This window comes from Staurois parvus, unplaced genomic scaffold, assembly GCF_062004578.1.
Source record: "Staurois parvus isolate SC_StPar_1 unplaced genomic scaffold, SC_StPar_1.0 ptg003506l, whole genome shotgun sequence".
Lineage (NCBI taxonomy): Eukaryota > Metazoa > Chordata > Amphibia > Anura > Ranidae > Staurois > Staurois parvus.
Window position 1 is genome coordinate 19662 of NW_028321302.1, and position 21991 is coordinate 41652.

The 21991-nt window shown below is 48.5% G+C and overlaps 1 protein-coding gene across 1 annotated transcript; it reads left to right on the forward strand.

The window, feature by feature from the left end:
* The first annotated feature begins 1376 nt into the window (after positions 1-1376).
* Positions 1377-21568, forward strand: LOC149427768 (uncharacterized). Its single transcript, XM_089667688.1, has 6 exons — positions 1377-1590; positions 14539-14664; positions 14922-14999; positions 17110-17276; positions 17403-17547; positions 21477-21568. The coding sequence occupies exons 1-6, from the start codon at positions 1377-1379 to the stop codon at positions 21566-21568; spliced, it is 822 nt and encodes a 273-aa protein (XP_089523814.1).
* Positions 21569-21991: the final 423 nt, after the last annotated feature.

A 21991-nucleotide genomic window follows, 5' to 3' on the forward strand; every position in this document is an offset into this window, starting at 1 on the left:
CGACTTCAGCCACAGAGGCACCAACAATTCACCCTCTTTGAAGCTCAGTAAGCTCTGACATGACTCCGTATTACTAGGAGCGCATGCAGTGAATGAGGAAATTGAGGCTTCCCACCTGTTAGCTAGGTGTCTCATCACACAGCGGAAGCAACAGAGTGTTCCGTCATGTTGCACCCTCCTAGTTTAGTTAGGGGGATTTAGATCCTAATGGTTAGGCAGGAGCTGAGCTCAGGTGCGTTAGCCAGAGGGGTCAAATTGTGGTCAGGGCTGAGAGACTCCGCAGGCCGGCCCCTCTGGAATTTCCCCCTGTTCTGGGGCTTTTGGAGGCAGTGGGTGGATCTGAGCAGTGACTGGCTGCACTCTTGAGGGGCCCTAGCCAATCTCCAACAAGAGGTTGGCATGGGGCTGGACACTCTTAAAAAGTGCCGGAGCCTGCTCAGTGGCAGGAGTGTGGGAGAGGAGTCGGGTGGAAGAAGGAGAGAGGAAGATGTGAGGCTGGAGGAGAAAGGGTGTCAGGAGGTATCACGTACCTGGTGATGGAGGCCAGTGGAGAGAGGGCTTCCCTTGCGGCTAAGTTCCGGGCTCCCCTGAGAGTGGGACAGCGGGTGTCAGGCCCAAAGTTGCCTAAGTCGCCTGTAGGAGTGCTGGTTGGTGGTCCACCCAGAAGCACAGCTGGTGCATGGAGATAGGTCTGCAGACTGGAGGCGCCTGTGCGTGGTATGCAAGCTCTTCCGGGATTTAGATATTTACTGCGTAGTCGGTTCAAGCCAAGGTCAGGTACCAGGTGGGAATCAGAGCAGACGTAGTCAGATGAGATAGCCGAGGTCATACACAGAGGAGCGAGAGAGTATCCGTAAACCAAGCCGAGGTCAGATCAGGGGTAAAGCAGAGTAGACAGGTCCAGGAGCAAGCCAAGTCGGTAACAGGAAATTACGGGTCAAAGTCACAGGAACAGGGCACGGGGAGCTAGAGATCATCCAGCAACTTGAGGAAGTGATGAGCCTCCTTATAAAGGCCATCTGGCACCAAACTGAGGCTGATGTGTCCTTCTGCGGCCATGCAGAGTACTGGCAGGAATGCCAGATCTTACAGAACGTCTGCCGTGGAGAGGACCCTGCCAGGAGGCCTATGCACTTCATCGTATATTTCTCTGGTCACGGTTCACTTCAATGACAAAAAAAAAATGACTTCAGTTGGAAAACGTCAATTTCCGACACGCAGGTCGGTGGGAGACATTTCTAACGAATTACTCACTGGAGTGCGATTCCTCCTCACCCGCCGTAGTCTAGAATAGATGCGAGCTCGTTCTTTCTTCCTCTTTTATACCAGCGATCGTCTTCTCTCCTCTCTTTGCTATCTCTACAATCTCTCCAGAGATGACGAATGCCGTTATCTACGCTGACCTGAAATTCTCCGGCGTGGCCCCGATGGACCCCGAACGCAGCGGTAACTCTTCCGATATTTATTCCTCGGCACAATCAGGCCAAGCTGTCCAACAAAACTGGCAAAGTCACAGAGGTTGGGTCAAACCAAGTCACACTGGCAGGGGTGGTACAAGAACGTTCAATGCCTGTTCTAGAATAGGTAAAGGTGAGGAAAGGACTTTTCTTCAGCAGGAATGTAAGGGAACGCAGTTCAGGCACCCCCAGCGATGAATGTATGTAATGGCAAGGGGTGCTGGGGGGGGGGGGTCTATTGATGCTGGCTGCTGAGGGATCTATTATTTCTGGAGGGGATCTATTTATGCATGGGATTCTATTGTTCCTGGGGGGTTCCATTGCTGCTAGAGGGGTCTTATGTTTCTAGGGAGTCTTTTGTTGCTGGGAAGGATCTATTGTTGAGGAAAGGGTCTAGTGTTGCTGGCTGCTGGAGGGTTTATTGAAGTTGGCTGCTGGGAAATCAATTGCTGCTGTGGGTTATTATTGTTGGGGTGGATCTATTGTTGTTAGGGTGGAATCTACTGTTGAGGGGAAGGTCTATTGTTGCTGGCTGCTGGAGGGTTTATTGGCATTGGCTGCTGGGAAATCTGTTGTTGCTGGCAAGGGTTATTATTGTTGGGGTGGATCTATTGCTGTTAGGGTGGATCTGTTGTTGCTGGGAGGAATCTGCTGTTGGGGGAAGGGTCTAATGTTGCTGGAGGGTTTATTGAAGTTGGCTGCTGGGAAAACTGTTGGTGCTGCTGGGAGTTTTTATTGTTGGGGTGTGTCTATTGTTGTTAGGGTGGATCTATTGGTGGTGGAGGGGATCTATTTATGCATGGGTTTCTATTGTTCCTGGGGGGGGCTCTATTGATGCTAGAGGGGTCTTATGTTTCTAGAGTCGTTTGTTGCTGGGAATGATATTTTGTTGAGGGATGGGTCTAGTGTTGCTGGCTGCTGGAGGGTTTATTGAAGTTGGCTGCTGGGAAAACTGTTGGTGCTGCTGGGGGTTTTTATTGTTGGGGTGTGTCTATTGTTGTTAGGGTGGATCTATTGTTGCTGGAGGGGGTCTTTTTATGCATGGAATTCTATTGTTCCTGGGGGGGTTCTATTGATGCTAGAGGGGTCTTACGTTTCTAGGGAGTCATTTGTTGCTGGGAATGATATTTTGTTGAGGGACAGGTCTATTGTTGCTGGCTGCTGGAGGGTTTATTGATGTTGAGCTGCTGGAAAATCTGTTGTTGCTGGCAAAGATTATTATTGTTGTGGTGGATCTATTGTTGTTAGAGTGGACCTGTTGTTGCTGGGAGGAATCTACCGTTGAGGGAAAGATCTATTGTTGCTGGCTGCTGGAGGGTTTATTGAAGATGGCTGCTGGGAAATCTGTTGTTGTCGGGCTAATTATTGTTGGGGTGGATCTATTGTTGTTATGGTGGATCTATTGTTGCTGAAGAGGATCTATTTATGCATGGGATTCTATTGTTCCTGGGGGGGGTCTATTGTTTCTAGGGAGTCTTTTGTTGCTGGGAAGGATCTTTTGTTCAGGGACGGGTCTATTGTTGCTGGCTGCTGGAGGGTTTATTGAAGTTGGCTGCTGGGAAAACCGTTGGTGCTGCTGGGGGTTAATATTGTTAGAGTGGATCTATTGTTGTTAGGGTGGATCCATTGTTGCTGAAGGGGATCTATTTATGCATGGGATTCTATTGTTCCTGGGGGGGTCTATTGTTGCTAGAGGGGTCTTATGTTTCTAGGGAGTCTTTTGTTGCTGGGAAGGATCTTTTGTTGAGGGAAGGGTCTAGTGTTGGTGGCTGCTGGAGGGTTTATTGGCATTGGTTGCTGGAAAATCTGTTGTTGCTGGCAAGGATTATTATTGTTGGGGTGGATCTATTGCTCTTAGAGTGGATCTATTGTTGCTGGGAGGATTCTACTGTTGAGAGAAGGGTCTGTTGTTGCTGGCTGCTGGAGAGTTTTTTGATGTTGGCTGCTGGGAAATCTGTTGTTGCTGCCGTGGGTTATTATTGTTGGGGTGGATCTATTGTTGCTGGCGGAGTTATATTTATGCATGGGATTTTATTGTTCCTGGGGGGGTTTATTTTTGCTAGAGGGATCCTGTGTTTCTAGGGAGTTATTTGTTGCTGGAAGGGATCTACTGTTGAGGGAAGGGTCTATTGTTGCTGGCTGCTTTAGGGTTTATTGAAGTTGGCTGCTGGGAAATCTGTTGTTGCTGCTGGGGGTTATTGTTGGGGTGGATTTATTGTTGTTAGGGTGAAACTTTTGTTTCTGGGAGGGATCTACTGTTGAGGGACAGGTCTATTGTTGCTGGCTGCTGGAGGGTTTATTGAAGTTGGCTGCTGGGAAATCTGTTGTTGCTGCCGTGGGTTGTTATTGTTAGGGTGGATCTATTGTTGCTGTGAGGAATCTACCGTTGAGAAGATCTATTGTTGCTGGGGGGAATATACCGTTGAGAGAAAGATCTATTGTTGCTGGCTGCTGGGGGGTTTATTGAAGTTTTGTTGCTGGGAAATCTGTTGTTGTTGCCAGGGGTTATTATTGTTAGGCTGGATTTATTGTTGTTAGGGTGAATCTACTGTTGCTGGGATGGATCTACAGTTGCTGGCTGCTAGAGGGTGAAGTTGGTAATATTCCTCTTACTGACATGACACACTATTCCCCCCACTGACACCAATGATGGGACACTATTCCTCCCACTGACACCAATGATGGGGCGCTATTCCTCCCACTGATACCAATGATGGACACTATTCCTCCCACTGACACCAATGATGGGGCACTATTCCTCCCACTGACACCAATGATGGGGCACTATTCCTCCCACTGACACCAATGATGGGGCACTATTCCTCCCACTGACACCAATGATGGGGCACTATTCCTCCACTGACACCAATGATGGGGCACTATTCCTCCCACTGATACCAATGATGGGGCACTATTCCTCCCACTGACACCAACGATGGGGCATTATTCCTCCCACTGACACCAATGATGGGGCACTATTCCTCCCACTGACACCAATGATGGGGCATTATTCCTCCCACTGACACCAATGATGGGGCACTATTCCTCCCACTGATACCAATGATGGGGCACTATTCCTCCCAGTGATACCAATGATGGGGCACTATTCCTCCCACTGATACCAATGATGGGGCACTATTCCTCCCACTGACACCAATGATGGGGCACTATTCCTCCCACTGACACCAATGATGGGGCACTATTCCTCCCACTGACACCAATGATGGGGCACTATTCCTCCCACTGATACCAATGATGGGGCACTATTCCTCCCAGTGATACCAATGATGGGGCACTATTCCTCCCACTGACACCAATGATGGGACACTATTCCTCCCACTGACACCAATGATGGGACACTATTCCTCCCACTGACACCAATGATGGGACACTATTCCTCCCACTGACACCAACGATGGGGCGCTATTCCTCCTCCACTGATACCAATGATGGAGCACTATTCCTCCCACTGACACCAATGATGGACACTATTCCTCCCACTGACACCAATGATGGACACTATTCCTCCCACTGATACCAATGATGGGGCACTATTCTTCCCACTGACACCAATGATGGGGCACTATTCCTCCCACTGACACCAATGATGGACACTATTCCTCCCACTGATACCAATGATGGACACTATTCTTCCCACTGACACCAATGATGGGGCACTATTCCTCCCACTGACACCAATGATGGACACTATTCCTCCCACTGATACCAATGATGGTGCACTATTCCTCCACTGATACCAATGATGGGGCACTATTCCTCCCACTGACACCAATGATGGGGCACTATTCCTCCCACTGACACCAATGATGAGGCACTATTCCTCCACTGACACCAATGATGGGGCACTATTCCTCCCACTGACACCAATGATGGGGCACTATTCCTCCCACTGACACCAATGATGGGGCACTATTCCTCCCACTGACACCAATGATGGGGCACTATTCCTCCCACTGATACCAATGATGGGACACTATTCCTCCCACTGACACCAATGATGAGGCACTATTCCTGCCACTGACACCAATGACAGGGCACTATTCCCCCACTGACACCAATGATGGACACTATTCCTCCCACTGATACCAATGATGGGGCACTATTCTTCCCACTGACACCAATGATGGGGCACTATTCCTCCCACTGACACCAATGATGGGGCACTATTCCTCCCACTGACACCAATGATGGGGCACTATTCCCCCACTGATACCGATGATGGGACACTATTCCTCCCACTGACACCAACGATGGGGCACTATTCCTCCCACTGACACCAACGATGGGGCACTATTCCTCCCACTGACATCAATGATGGGGCACTATTCCTCCCACTGACACCAATGATGGGGCACTATTCCTCCCACTGACACCAATGATGGGGCACTATTCCTCCCACTGACACCAATGATGGGGCACTATTCCTCCCACTGACACCAATGATGGGGCACTATTCCTCCCACTGATACCAATGATGGGACACTATTCCTCCCACTGACACCAATGATGAGGCACTATTCCTGCCACTGACACCAATGACAGGGCACTATTCCCCCACTGACACCAATGATGGACACTATTCCTCCCACTGATACCAATGATGGGGCACTATTCTTCCCACTGACACCAATGATGGGGCACTATTCCTCCCACTGACACCAATGATGGGGCACTATTCCTCCCACTGACACCAATGATGGGGCACTATTCCCCCACTGATACCGATGATGGGACACTATTCCTCCCACTGACACCAACGATGGGGCACTATTCCTCCCACTGACACCAACGATGGGGCACTATTCCTCCCACTGACATCAATGATGGGGCACTATTCCTCCCACTGATACCAATGATGGGGCACTATTCCTCCCACTGACACCAATGATGGGGCACTATTCCTCCCACTGACACCAATGATGGGGCACTATTCCTCCCACTGACACCAATGATGGAGCACTATTCCTCCCACTGATACCAATGATGGGACACTATTCCTCCCACTGACACCAATGATGGGACACTCTTCCACTGATACCAATGATGGGGCACTATTCCTCCCACTGACACCAATGATGGGACACTCTTCCACTGATACCAATGATGGGGCACTATTCCTCCCACTGACACCAATGGTGGGGCAGCATTGAGGCAGCATTCTTCCAATGTCCAGCCACCCTAAAATGAAGGACAGTAATCTGGCCCTTTGTTTAGAAAGTTTGAAGACCCCAGGTCTATAGTAACAGAGACAATAAAAAATCACTACTTCAGAAAGCAGTACAATACATGAACAGCTACTTATCCTCACAGATGGTGTCCCTCATAGTGAAGTCCAGGCTGGGTAACATAGGTGAACAGACAGAGAGATCTCAGGGCTGGTACCACAGGTGAACAGGTGAAGGGATATCAGGGCTGGTACCACAGGTGAACAGGTGAAGGGATATCAGGGCTGGTACCACAGATGAACAGGTGAAGGGATCTCAGGGCTGGTACCACAGGTGAACAGGTGACGGGATATCAGGGCTGGTACCACGGGTGAACAGGTGAAGGGATCTTAGGGCTGGTACCACGGGTGAACAGGTGAAGGGATATCAGGGCTGCTACCACAGGTGAATAGGTGAAGGTATATCAGGGCTGGTACCATGGGTGAACAGGTGAAGGGATATCAGGGCTGGTACCACAGGTGAACAGGTGACGGGATATCAGGGCTGGTACCACGGGTGAACAGGTGAAGGGATCTTAGGGCTGGTACCACAGGTGAACAGGTGAAGGGATCTCAGGGCTGGTACCACAGATGAACAGGTGAAGGGATCTCAGGGCTGGTACCACAGGTGAACAGGTGAAGGGATCTTAGGGCTGGTACCACAGGTGAACAGGTGAAGGGATCTCAGGGCTGGTACCACAGATGAACAGGTGAAGGGATCTCAGGGCTGGTACCACAGGTGAACAGGTGAAGGGATCTCAGGGCTGGTACCACAGGTGAACAGGTGACGGGATATCAGGGCTGGTACCACGGGTGAACAGGTGAAGGGATCTCAGGGCTGGTACCATGGGTGAACAGGTGAAGGGATATCAGGGCTGGTACCACAGGTGAACAGGTGACGGGATATCAGGGCTGGTACCACGGGTGAACAGGTGAAGGGATCTTAGGGCTGGTACCACAGGTGAACAGGTGAAGGGATCTCAGGGCTGGTACCACAGATGAACAGGTGAAGGGATCTCAGGGCTGGTACCACGGGTGAACAGGTGAAGGGATATCAGGGCTGCTACCACAGGTGAATAGGTGAAGGTATATCAGGGCTGGTACCATGGGTGAACAGGTGAAGGGATATCAGGGCTGGTACCACAGGTGAACAGGTGAAGGGATATCAGGGCTGGTACCACAGGTGAACAGGTGACGGGATATCAGGGCTGGTACCACGGGTGAACAGGTGAAGGGATCTTAGGGCTGGTACCACAGGTGAACAGGTGAAGGGATCTCAGGGCTGGTACCACAGATGAACAGGTGAAGGGATCTCAGGGCTGGTACCACAGGTGAACAGGTGAAGGGATATCAGGGCTGCTACCACAGGTGAATAGGTGAAGGTATATCAGGGCTGGTACCACAGGTGAATAGGTGAAGGTATATCAGGGCTGGTACCACAGGTGAATGTCTGTAGGAGTCTCAGGGCTGGTACCAGAGTTGAAAAAATTAAGGAATCACATGACTGGTATTATAGGCAAGTGGCTGGATGAGTCTGAGGGCTGGTAACACACATGAACAGATGAAGAAATCTCAGGGCTGGTACCACAGGTGAACAGATGAAGGTATCTCAGGGAGGTTACCATAAGTGAACAGCCAGAGGGATCTCAGAGCTGGTAACACAGGTGAATGTCTGGAGGAGTCTCACGGCTGGTACCACAGTTGAACAGATGAAGTAATCTCAGGACTGATATTATAGGCAAGTGACTGGAGGAGTCTGAGGGCTGGTAACACAGGCAAGTGGTTGGAGGAGTCTGAAGGCTGGTAACACAGGTGAATGTTTGAAGGAGTCTCAGGGTTGGTACCACAGATAAGAGATGAAGGGATCTCAGGGCTGGTACCACAGGGGAACAGCTGGAGGATTCTTAACGCTGGTATCATAGGTGAACATCTACAGGAGTCTCAAGGCTATTACCACAGGTGAACTTTGTGAAGGGATCTCAGGGCTGGTACCATGAAGGAACAGGTGAAGGGATCTCAGAGAGGTTATCCTAGGTCAGGGGTAGGCAACCTGAGAGCCGCAGGACTACAAGTTCCATCATGCCTCTACAAGTCATATCTGTAACTGTCAGTTTTGTAATCTTTGCAATGCCTCATGGGAAATGTAGTTCCACAAAGCTAGAGAGCCACAGGCTGCCTACCCCTGCCCTAGGTGAACAGCCAGAAGGATCTCAGGGCTGGTAACACAGGTGAATGATTGGAGGAGTCTTGGGGCTGGTACCACAGTTGAACAGATAAAGGAATCTCAGGACTGGTATCAAAGGCAAGTAGTTGGAGGAGTCCAAGGGCTTGTAACACAGACAAATGGCTGGAGGAGTCTGAAGGCTGGTAACACAGTTGAACATCTGTAGGAGTCTTAGGGCTGGTACCATAGATAAACAGATGAAGGTATCTCAGGGCTGGTACCACAAATAAACAGATGAAGGGATCTCAGGGCTGGTACCACAAATAAGCAGATGAAGGGATCTCAGGGCTGGTACCACAAATAAGCAGATGAAGGGATCTCAGGGCTGGTACCACAAATAAACAGATGAAGGGATCTCAGGGCTGGTACCACAAATAAGCAGATGAAGGGATCTCAGGGCTGGTACCACAGGTGAACAGCTAGAGGATTCGCATGGCTGGTAACATAGGTGAACATCTACAGGAGTCTCAGACCTATTACCACAGGTGAACAGGTGAAAGGATCTCAGGACTGGTACCACGAGTGAACAGATGAAGGAATCTCTGGGAGGTTACCATAAGTGAACAGCCAGAGGTATCTCAGGGCTTTTAACACAGGTGAACGACTGGATGAGTCTCAGGGCTGGTACCACAGTTGAAAAGATGAAGAAATCTCAGGAATGGTATTATAGGCAAGTGGTTGCAGGAGTCTGAGGACTGGTAACACAGGCAAGTGGATGAAGGAGTCTGAGGGCTGGTAACACAGTTGAACGTCTGTAGGAGTCTTAGGGCTGGGACCACAGATAAACAGATGAAGGGATCTCAGGGCTGGTACTACAGGTGAACAGCTAGAGGATTCTCAGGGCTGGTACTACAGGTGAACAGCTAGAGGATTCTCATGGCTGGTAACATAGGTGAACATCTACAGGAGTCTCAGACCTATTACCACAGGTGAACAGGTGAAAGGATCTCAGGACTGGTACCACGAGTGAACAGATGAAGGAATCTCAGGGAGGTTACCATAAGTGAACAGCCAGAGGTATCTCAGGGCTTTTAACACAGGTGAACGACTGGATGAGTCTCAGGGCTGGTACCACAGTTGAAAAGATGAAGAAATCTCAGGAATGGTATTATAGGCATGTGGCTGAAGGAGTCGGAGGGCTGGTAACACAGTTGAACGTCTGTAGGAGTCTGAGGGCTGGGACCACAGATAAACAGATGAAGGGATCTCAGGGCTGGTACCACAGGTGAACAGCTAGAGGATTCTCAGGGCTGGTAACATAGGTGAACATCTACAGGAGTCTCAGACCTATTACCACAGGTGAACAGGTGAAGTGATCTCAGGGCTGGTACCATGAGTGAACAAGTGAAGGTATCTCAGGGAGGTTACCATAAGTGAACAACCAGTGGTAAGAAAGGTGAATGATTGGAGGAGTGGCTAGACATGCAGGGCCACCCCCTTTGAAGTGCATTTCTCTGATAATTGGAGAAATGCTGTCTGCAGTGGCCGGATTTTCTGTAGAAGCTGCAAGTTATTGGGCTTCAATTTTGCTGCCAGCACACCAGTACTAAAAGTGGAGGAGCTCAGACCTAGCTGCAGACCACCTCTGTGTCAGTAGGTGCAACCTCTCTAAGGTGCTGAGGGCAAGAAACATATATTCCCTGGTTGTGTCCAGGAGCCTAGGGTGTTGTGGAAATCCAAGGAAATGTAGGGAATGGTGTTAAAGGAGCCTGTATCTGCATATGAGCACGGTAAGGAACGGGACACTCAGCTTTGTATCTTTTTTGATGGATTCAATTTGGAGGAACTGTTTTTCCCACCGAGGCGTCTTCATTTATGCAGCTGCTTGACACACATCACTTTGTGTTTCTTCTTTTTATGCAGTTGGGGAGTTTTTAGTTCCCTATTTACTATACAGTGAACCACTTCCTCATGTAGAAGTTCCTCTTTTCTCGGGAACCTCTGTGTGCACCATACTGGTCCTCTGTATGAGCAGACGTTGTGTCCATGGTTATCTTCCCAGAGACATGACAGCCTCGGGAGTCATAAAGAGCAACAGGGTGACTTTTTTATGTATCAATTTTGATCCTACAGAATTTAGCAAAATGATTCTTCCACCTATCTAAGCCGGGGACTTTGTAGATCCGCGAAGGTTACTCCTAGCTTCAATAAGCCGCCAATCTACACGAAGCTTGTCTTTACTAGGACCATGGCCCAAAACTCATTCCTACCTTCCTGCACCTCCTCCTCCCCAACCTGGTCAGATATGGAAGTTGTTCCTTTATTTATTTTTTTTCGTTCAACTTTTTCATTAAAACAAAAAAAACACAAAAACCGATAAAAAACAGACAAATGAAGAAAGGCCTTAGGGATCTTAATATATAAAAAGTATAACCAATGGCCTGCGCAGGGTCACATGTAACATATTACTGAGGCCTAGACATAGCAAAGATGCAGACCTGATGAAGTGATATGAAATGTACACCTTGGCAGAGTAGGACGTGTAGAGACAATAAAGAACCAACGTCAGAGGAAAGCCTGGCCAAAAATGTAACCCTAGTGGGCCTCGCCGACCAGGGTGAGCATTGTAGCACATGGTGGAAAACCAAAGCCTCGGCGGGGAGGCAAAAGAAGGAGACTGAGAAGGTGGAGCAATGTGGTACTTTGGTAACGGGTCCCTAGACCACAAATTAAGGGGAAGGAGGGCTACCCATCATCAACCAGTGTCATCAGTGGTGTATGGGTGGAGGAGCAGATACAAAAGAGTGACTTTTACATCAGTGGTTCATATAGTGAACTCGGTGTAGTTATTCCCCCTGAGGTCATCTCAGAGGACAAGGGGGCGCCCTTTACGTCTGGGGGAAAAGAAATGTCATCTCCAAACACGTAAAGGTTTCTTCACAGTAAGAGCTGTGAGAATGTGGAATAGACTCCCTGAAGAGTTGGTTGTGGCCAGCTCAGTGGATTGCTGTAGGAAAGTCCTGGATCCTTTCTTGGATACACAGAATATAACTGGATATAACATTTACAGGGAAAGTTGATCCAGGGAATATCCGATTGCCTCTCGGGGGATCAGGAAGGAATGTTTCCCCTGCAGGAGCAGATTGGATCGTGCTTTGCTGGGTTTCTTTGCCTTCCTCTGGATCAACTGTGGGTGTAATATTATAACTTTTTTTTTTTCTTACGGTTGAACTGGATGGACTTTTGTCTTTTTTCAGCCAGACTAACTATGTAACTATATGACTGGCGAGAAGGGAGAAAAGAAACAAGGAGGGAAGAAGAGAGGAAAGGGAAAGGAGACAGATAGGGAGGGAAAGAGATGATGACTTTCCAAGTGAGCTTGCACAGGAAGAACATCACGGGAGTAACAGGGACTCATCAGAATTGGGAGGGAGGTAATGTGCCAGCCAAGGACTCCAAAGCCGCTCATATGTACTAACCCTGTTAAGATAGACTGCCTCTATTTTCGTGTGGATCATGGCTTGGGTAACCGTATTCTTCGTTTCCTGACTGAGGTGAGGGGACTTCCAGGACTTAGCAATGGTCTGCTTGGCTGCAGTTGTAGCCTGCAGGAGTAGCTTGAACTGGTGGAAAGTGAGGTCTAAAGGCTTCTTATTGAGTATGGCTTATGGTAGGGTCTGCAGCCAACTGGGTATCAAAAAACATGGAAAGAATATGTAAAATCTCCTCCTAGAAAGTGTGCGCCACCGGACATTTGGGAAAACAAGCGGGGGGATAACCGGGGAGGAACTTTGCAATCCTGGTAGGAAACAGATACCACGTCAGAAGGACCTTGTAGTTAGTTTCCTTGTGTCACAACTTGGCCTCCAGTTTCTTGTTTGTGTGTTCTTACCTCCTTGCTGCAGTGCTGTTCCTGATCCCTTTCACGTGTTTGTCTGTGCTCACCTATGGGCGTCGTCTGCTGTCCTCTGGGTTTTATTTCCTTCCCTTCCATCACTTCCTGGCCCGCCTCCTTGTTTGCCTGTCTATATAAGACATGCTCAGACTAGGCTACTTTGCCTGAGCAACTTCCTAGATGTCGGAGCTCCTGTGTGTTGCTACTTCCTGAATCCTACATTGACTAATTGTGTACCGACCCCGGCTTCGTTCTCTGACCTTGCATGTTTTCCACCTGTCCTGACCCTGGCTAGCCTATCGTACTCTGTTTGTCTCCTCCAATTGTACTCTTCTCTCAAGAACGGTCTCCTCAACCTCAGCTGGGTGTACCTGGGGGCCGCAACCTGGTCCCAGCTTGCTGCAAGTCCATCCCCACCATCAGGGACTCCGGTGAAGAAGCAGTCTGGGTATCACATACCTGGTTGGGGAGCCTGACGTGGAGAGGAGGCGTCCTCCCTTGACTCCTGATAGTGGGAACAGAGGGTGCAGAGCCACCGGGTGGATCTTGAGCTGACAGCAGGTAGTGGAAGACCCAGGGGATCCAGATGCAGGCCAAGTGTGGATGCAGGAATGTAGGTGCAGCAGCTGGTAGGTATGGCGGCAATCAGGATGCAGACTGGACTGGACACCGGAGCGTGGATGCGGTGGCAGGAAGGTATGGCACATGTCAGGATGCAAGCCAGATGCAGGACCGTGGGTGCAGCGGCAGGTAAGTATGGCAGTCATCAGGATGCAAGCCAGGTGCAGGTGCAGGTAAGTGGATGTAGAAGAGTCAGACAAGCCAGGTCAGTATTAAGCGGGCAGATCAAGTACAAGGGAGCAGGCAAGCGGATGGTCAGGGACAGCCGAGGTCGGTGCAGGCGGAGTTCTTTCTTAGTCAGGGCCAGGTCAGGATATAAGCAACAGGATCAGGTAATAGTGCAGGAACAATGTAGACCAGAAGGCATTGATTTGACTGTTCTGCAGGTTTAAATAGCCCGCTTGGCGTGACGTGTACGCTTACTGCGCATGCGCAAGCTTCCGCGCTACTGCACATGCGAGCCCGCACACTCCCACGCCTGCGCACTCGCACCACCGCGGCCCGAGGGGATCCGTCGCACGGCTGTACGGCAACAGGATCCCTGACACTGGGGCTTAGACTCCGCGCCCTGGGGAACCCCAAGTTGAGTATCTACAAGAGCTCACTACCACAGGTGCTAACACCTTGGCAATTAAGTTTTGCGATCGGGGGCAGTTGTTTATTTTTTGGGGGGAGTGGGTACCCACCCATACTTGTAACTCATCCAGGCCCATCTTCCCACACTCAGTCTCCTGAGATCAAGTCAGGCTTCTAAGGAAACTTCAGGACCAGTCTCACTGTAGGCTGCAACTCATTCAGTAGGGGGGCCAGCTATAGGATATTAGAAAGTCACAGATGACCCCCAAAACTAAGGTGGCGGCATGAAGGATCAGAAACCCTGGGTAGAGTCAGCAGCATAGAAGACAGCGTGGACTCCAGGGGCTGGTAAGTCAGAGGGCACAATACTTGGGAGTGCAGAGTGCAGTTTTTTTAATAATTTATCTCAGCTGTGACTCTGCGGAGGTTTTACAAGCGGCCTTGTGTAAGATTCAATTATTGGTGGAGTCACAAATGTTCGAGATTTGACCCAGAATATATATACAGTAAAATATTCCAGTGATGTGAGACAATATACAGCATGTGACATCCCCTCATACACCTTTATTTCCTTCATCCAATCACTTTGTTTTTATTTCAGGCTCCGCCCAGGAGGATCTCGAGGACGGCGATATTATGTATGAGAATGTATCCGGTCTGCAGCCGGCCAGAGAGCAGAGACCGCCTCCAACGCCTCCTAAGGGAAGGGGCCGTCAGCTGATGGCAGGTGGGGTGCATTCATGAGAAGTCAACATAAATATGGCAGCAGAATACAGGAGAGAGAGCGTTGGTAGGCCTAGACTCTGTTCTCCAAGTAGCATTGTTTAGCTGGTTCCATAGTTTGGAATTCTCTGGTAGATTTCTTCTCATTACTCCTATCTCCCTTGGAGAAATAATAATTACCAACTGTGATCCTGTCTTTTTTTTATCTGATATAGTCCATGTCATGGTCTACAAAATACTTTTTTCATTTCTGTGTCTTAGGTCTCCGAGGGTGCTCTCTGGTCTTCCTTCTCCTGTGCCTAATTTTGTCTGCGGCTTTGATTGGACTGACAGTGAAATGTGAGTCATTTGGCAAATCTTGTGTAACACCCTCTCGGTTTAGCTAGATAGGTTTTTGTTTTTTTAGATGGAGGCTGAGTAGCAGCCTGGGGTGAGTCAGCCTGGGAGTGAGGTAGTGATTTCACCTGAGGACAGGCCGGAAATTCTACAGGTCAGGGCTTTTGGAGCTCTCCCGTCCTTTTAGAAACTGGCAGAACTTTCAGGTAGAATGGAGGAGTCCCAGATCTGCATGTTTGAGGGACCTTGGCCAATCCCCTGGTAGGAGGCTGGGCATGATGGCCAGGACAACCCTCAAACTTCCTACACCCCCTGGGCCAGATAAGGGGAGAGGGCAGTCAGGTACAAGACCCAACTAGTTCTCATATGGGACTACTTCATTGTTAGCTTTTTGGACCCCTTGCCCAGGGATACTGTCACATGTTAGACTGCAGTTTCATTTGTGTTCTTACCTCCTTGCTGCAGTGCTGTTCCTGATCCCTTTCACATGTGTGTTTGTCTGTGCTCACCTATGGGCATCATCTGCTGTCCTCTGGGTTTTATTTCCTTCCCTTCCGTCTCTTCCTGTCCCGCCTCCTTGTTTGCCTGTCTATATAAGACGTGCTCAGACTAGGCCACTTTGCCTGAGCAACTTCCTAGTTGCTGGAGCTCCCGTGTGTTTCTGTTGTCTTGAATCCTATATTGACTACCTGTGTACCGACCCTGGCTTCATTCTCTGATCTTGCTTTTTTTCAGCCTGTCCTGACCTCAGCTTGCCTATAGGATTCCATTTGTCTTCTCCCATGATACCCTGCTCCCCCGAGCGGTCTCCTCCACCTCAGCTGGGTGTACCTGGGGGCCGCGACCTGGTCCCAGCTTGCTGCAAGTCCATCCCCACCATCAGGGGCTCTGGTGAAAAAGCAGGCTGGGGCTTAGACTCCGGACCCTGGGGAACCCCAAGTCAAGGATCCATAAGAGCTCACTACCACTGGTGCTGACAGATACCCTCAGTGCAGCCGGGTGAAGAGAAGGATTCATCCAGGTCTGAGGAGGTACAACAAGGAGACTTAGTGCTCCTTACAGTGTTGTTTTTCTTGATCCCCATTGTGTTCTATTTTTGTTGCTAAAAGTTCATCCTCAAGTTCTGCAGTTCCTTGGGCATCTCAAATACCCCTAGGCCCCGTCCATGTTGTCAGCCCCTTAATAAAACCAACTAAAAAACAGCTCAAGGATTGTTTATTGACTCTGAATGTGCAAGTGTGGGAAATGCATGTTGCCTGGCCATGCAGAGCTTAGGGGGACCCAAAACAAATCCAGAGGCCCTCAAGAGGGTAGTGCTACACTTGTATGTGCGTACTCAGGCCCTGCCTTGTCACCAGCAGCCATGATTTAGAGCCCTGCTTACACAACACACAGTCCTCCTGTAACAGGAAGAAGAAAAGGGTATGCACATGGTCACCATCTTTGGTCACTCACGTTCTCCAGGCTTCATGCCCACCTCCAGAAATAAAAAAAATGAGTAAACATTCAGCATTTCAATTAGTTTACTGAAGCAGAAGCATATGAAGAATTCTTTAACATCACCACCTTCACCCCCACTCTTTCAGTCCTGACATCCATTATTCTGCACAGTATATGTCCAACAGATAGCCGCCCAACTCTTCTGTTGTCCTCTCTGTAGGTTCCCCCATAAGAGGGTTTCCCAACTGAGCCTGAGTTGTGGGCCCACCCCGAAGGGTTCACCTAAGGCTAGAAGCTCATATGTCAGCGTACTAGGGGTATACTTTCCTACCACCCAAGCTCTTCCAGGTCTAGATTTTATAGCACAGATTATCCCCACCCACTATGTCCACCTAGTGGGGGTGGTTTCCCTAAAGGGGGTACTAACTTCTGCTTTGGTGAGGGCAAAATGTTTTCTAAGTTTAACCCAATCAGAAGAGGCATCTTACCCAGTATTTAACCTTCTGTGCAAAGGACACACAGCAGACCATTCAATTTCTCAGATTCTGTACTCAATGGAAAGACTATAGTTTCCTGTTAACTGTTCTCACAATAATGAACTAAATTCTTATCGGGTGCCGGGGACTTCTGAACACTTTGCTCTGCTTTATTATGTCTGTTTTACATCTTGCAGATGTCCAGGTGTCTAGTGACTTCCAGAAGTCGGTGACCGATCACCATACAATGAGCAGCAGTATGACCCGAAACCTCAGGAGTGGAGAGGATCTTCTGGAATCAATGAAGAGACAGTTAGAGGCCACCAAGACTGATCTGGGGAAGACCCAGCTGGAGCTGTTGAACGTGGCACAGGACAATAAGGTTCTCAACAATAATCTGAAAAGCAAGGAGGACCTTCTGAAGTTGGTGAACAAAGATCTGTTGGCCACCAAAGCTCAGCTGGAGAAGACCTATTTGGACCTAGAGGAGGCAGAAAGGGGTAATACACATGTAAACAATGCTCTGAGGCAATGTCAGCAGGAGAAACAGAAGTCTACACGTGACAAACAAACAGAAGAGGAAGCACTAAGAGACACAAGATCAAAACTGGACAGGTGCTATCAAAATATTAGAGGTATTCATCCAATTTTGTTTCTTCCAAATTATCTTCACCCCTCAAAAGATACAAAAGATGAGGATAAGATTTTAGAGAGGATATCAGACATTGTGGCTGTCAGGCACCCTTAAGACCCCTGGTTTGTATTTCTCCTGCATAGGGGTGACCGGGAAGCTTGGGACTGGGGTGGTATCCACAAAGACCTTCTTTCACTGTCTTTTCTTAGACTTGTAATCGTACATCCATTGTGTACCACATCATTAGAGAGTGACTTTTTTGGCTTTATGCTCTGCATCCATGGTTGAACTGGATCGACTTTTGTCTTTTTTCAGCCAGACTAACTATGTAACTGTGTAACTATGTAATCCATACATAAGGCAGTCAGGTGAGGCAGAGCCACTTAGCATCTAAAGCTGGTGACACCAAAAACAAATGGTCCCTGGAGTGTAATCAATCTTCTTTATCCTTGTGAGCTCATTTATCTACCATTATACCTGGTGGATTTAATGCCGTGTAGCCCCCTGGTCCTAAATTTGGGCTACTATGCAAATTTAGCTTTTGGCTGGGTAATAGTTAGCTCAGTTGGGTTGTGCATTTCTCACTGTTGCCAGTAGGTGTCACTGGTTCTGCAGGACATCCTATGAGATTGCACACATAGACTGAGTTATGAATATTCATATTTCTTTCAGCCAGCCCAGTAGGAGGGTTCTATGTTGATGGTGCATGCTGGGAGAGGATATAAATACATGGGGCAGGCCCTTAAGCTTTTCTTGCTTCAGGCCGAGGCTTGAGGAGGTGCTGCTGATGAGAGTTCTGTGTTAGGCCCAGAAGCTTGTTCTAAAGTGGTCCTGAAGCTGTCCTGCCTGGGGTGGAGGAAGCCGAGCCAAGGTGTGAAGATCCATGAGGGACCCCTTGCTGGAGAGAGCCAGGGTGAAAAGCTGGTCTCTCAGAAGGGCCTGGTGACTTGCTTGGAGGATGCACTAGACTCTGAAAATCTATTTGCAGTGGTTGGCTTAATGGTTCTGACTTTGTTCTGAATCCAAAGAGTCTGTAAGCGATCTGCCTTGGCATCGGAAACCCCTAACCCTCTCCTTCCACCTCCTTTCCAAGTTCAACATTAAACATTTGAAAAGACCTAAAGCGACTGGCGCCCAGTTCCTGTTCCAATCTCCCCTTTATAGCCATGGACTCAGCCCTGGGGTAAATGACAGCTCGCTCCCTGCCCTTTGGAGGTCTTCAGGGGAGCCTGGGGGGGGGGCCCTACAGCTGTATAGTCTATAAAAACTTTTATGATATGAGCTGGAATTGACCTTCATAGGCTCAGTCATTGGCTCTGTGCCTTGCCTATCCTGATCATGAGTCAGTTTGTTCTGTGATTGGGTGGGGGAGAGTCTTCTCCACCTCCCTCGCTGGTCATCTTTCTTTAGCAGGTTTGTCCTCTCTTCTTGGTTTCCACGATTGAAGATTAGTGATGGGCCCGACGCCCCCTATTGAAGATTAGTGATGGGCCCGACGCCCCCTATTGAAGATTAGTGATGGGCCCGACGCCCCCTATTGAAGATTAGTGATGGGCCCGACGCCCCCTATTGAAGATTAGTGATGGGCCCGACGCCCCCTATTGAAGATTAGTGATGGGCCCGACGCCCCCTATTGAAGATTAGTGATGGGCCCGACGCCCCCTATTGAAGATTAGTGATGGGCCCGACGCCCCCTATTGAAGATTAGTGATGGGCCCGACGCCCCCTATTGAAGATTAGTGATGGGCCCGACGCCCCCTATTGAAGATTAGTGATGGGCCCGACGCCCCCTATTGAAGATTAGTGATGGGCCCGACGCCCCCTATTGAAGATTAGTGATGGGCCCGACGCCCCCTATTGAAGATTAGTAATGGGCCCGACGCCCCCTATTGAAGATTAGTGATGGGCCCGACGCCCCCTATTGAAGATTAGTGATGGGCCCGACGCCCCCTATTGAAGATTAGTGATGGGCCCGACGCCCCCTATTGAAGATTAGTGATGGGCCCGACACTCCCCCCCCGTTCGGTTCACGGTCGAACGTTTGAACCTAACGAAACCTAATGAAATTTTAACATATATTTTTACATATATTTGTAAATGCATTCCAAAAATGTAGATTTGTATTTTTAAAGACATACAGTATATTTTTCATATATTTTTTAATAACTCATTTCAACATAGAGTTTATATATACAGTGGGGCAAAAAAGTATTTAGTCCCCACCAATGGTGCAAGTTCTCCCACTTACAGAGATGAGAGAGGCCTGTAATTGGCATCATAGGGAGACCTCAACTATGAGAGACAAAATGAGAAAACAAATCCAGACAATCTCATTGGCTGATCTGGAAAGAATTTATTTGCAAATTATGGTGGAAAATAAGTATTTGGTGAATATGAAAAGTTCATGTCAATACTTTGTTATATATCCTTTGTTGGCAATGACAGAGGTCAGACGTTTCCTGGAAGTCTTCACAAGGTTGGCACACACTGTTGCCGGTATGTTGGCCCATCCTCCATGCAGATCTCCTCCTCCATGCAGATCTCCTCTAGAGCAGTGATGTTTTGGGGCTGTCGCTGGGCAACACGGACTTTCAACTCCCTCCAAAGGTTTTCTATGGGGTTGAGATCTGGAGACTGGCTAGGCCACTCCAGGACCTTGAAATGCTTCTTACGAAGCCACTCCTTCGTTGCCCGGGCGGTATGTTTGGGATCATTGTCATGTTGGAAGACCCAGCCACGTTTCATCTTCAATGCCCTTGCTGATGGAAGGAGGTTTGCACTCAAAATCTCATGATACATGGCCCCATTCATTCTGTCCTGTACATGGATCAGTCTCCCTGGTCCCTTTGCAGAGAAACAGCCCCAAAGCATGATGTTGCCACCCCCATGCTTCACAGTAGGTATGGTGTTCTTTGGATGCAACTCAGCATTCTCTCTCCTCCAAACACGACGAGTTGTGTTTCTACCAAACAGTTCTATTTTGGTTCATCTGACCATATGACATTCTCCCAATCCTCTTCTGGATCATCCAAATGCTCTCTAGCAAACTTCAGACGGGCCCCGGACATGTACTGGCTTAAGCAGGGGGACACGTCTGGCACTGCAGGATCTGAGTCCCTGGTGGCGTAGTGTGTTACTGATAGTAGCCTTTGTTACGTTGGTCCCAGCTCTCTGCAGGTCATTCACTAGGTCCCCCCGTGTGGTCCTGGGATTTTTGCTTACCGTTCTTGTGATCATTTTGACCCCACGGGGTGAGATCTTGCGTGGAGCCCCAGATGGAGGGAGATTATCAGTGGTCTTGTATGTCTTCCATTTTCTAATTATTGCTCCATCAGTTGATTTGTTCACACCAACCTGCTTGCCTATTGCAGATTCAGTCTTCCCAGCCTGGTGCAGGTCTACAATTTTGTTTCTGGTGTCCTTCGACAGCTCTTTGGTCTTCACCATAGTGGAGTTTGGAGTGTGACTGTTTGAGGTTGTGGACAGGTGTCTTTTATACTGATAACAAGTTCAAACAGGTGCCATTGATACAGGTAATGAGTGCAGGAGGAGGAGCCTCTTAAAGAAGAAGGTCCAGGTCTGTGAGAGCCAGAAATCTTGCTTGTTTGTAGGCGACCAAATACTTATTTTCCACCATAATTTGCAAATAAATTCTTTCCAGATCAGCCAATGAGATTGTCTGGATTTGTTTTCTCATTTTGTCTCTCATAGTTGAGGTCTCCCTATGATGCCAATTACAGGCCTCTCTCATCTTTGTAAGTGGGAGAACTTGTACAATTGGTGGTGACTAAATACTTTTTTGCCCCACTGTATATATATATATATTGAAATATATTGAATACGGCCAAAATTGTAGCATTTCAAATAGATGTCAATATATTTGGGAAGAATATTTTTAAAATATATTTCAAATACATTTTTCTTCCATAGGGGCTGGAATTAGTAAGGAGTTAAAGCAGGTCAAATTTCCTCTGAAGAGTGATCCAAACATGTATCGCTGTTCAGAGATCCACATAAACTAACTCTTAGAGTGGCATTTGTCTACAAAGGAGATCTGGTGTAATGGGAAATCAGGAGCCTTTGGATTTATTTCTTAGGCCTCATTTACATTGGTGGTTGGGGGAGGGGGGCATAGCTGAGCCATGTTTTTACTGCCCTTCAACAGCAACCCCTTTAGCGGCAAAAGGGGGTGTATATGTGCCATGGCCATGATGCTTTGCATCAGCAAATATTATCCTCGCTGTTACCATAAGTCAAAGGCTTGCGGGGTTAAAATAGGTGGTGAGAACATGAAATAATGCCTCCTCACCATCTGCCAAATGCCCTCTGAAGAGCGACCAAAATGGAGAAATGAGGTTTTCATTTGGAATGGCGTTCATTTCACAATCCCGACGTTTTTGCTTTTACTGGTGTAGGGTAATAAAACCTGAAGAGAAAAGGATTGA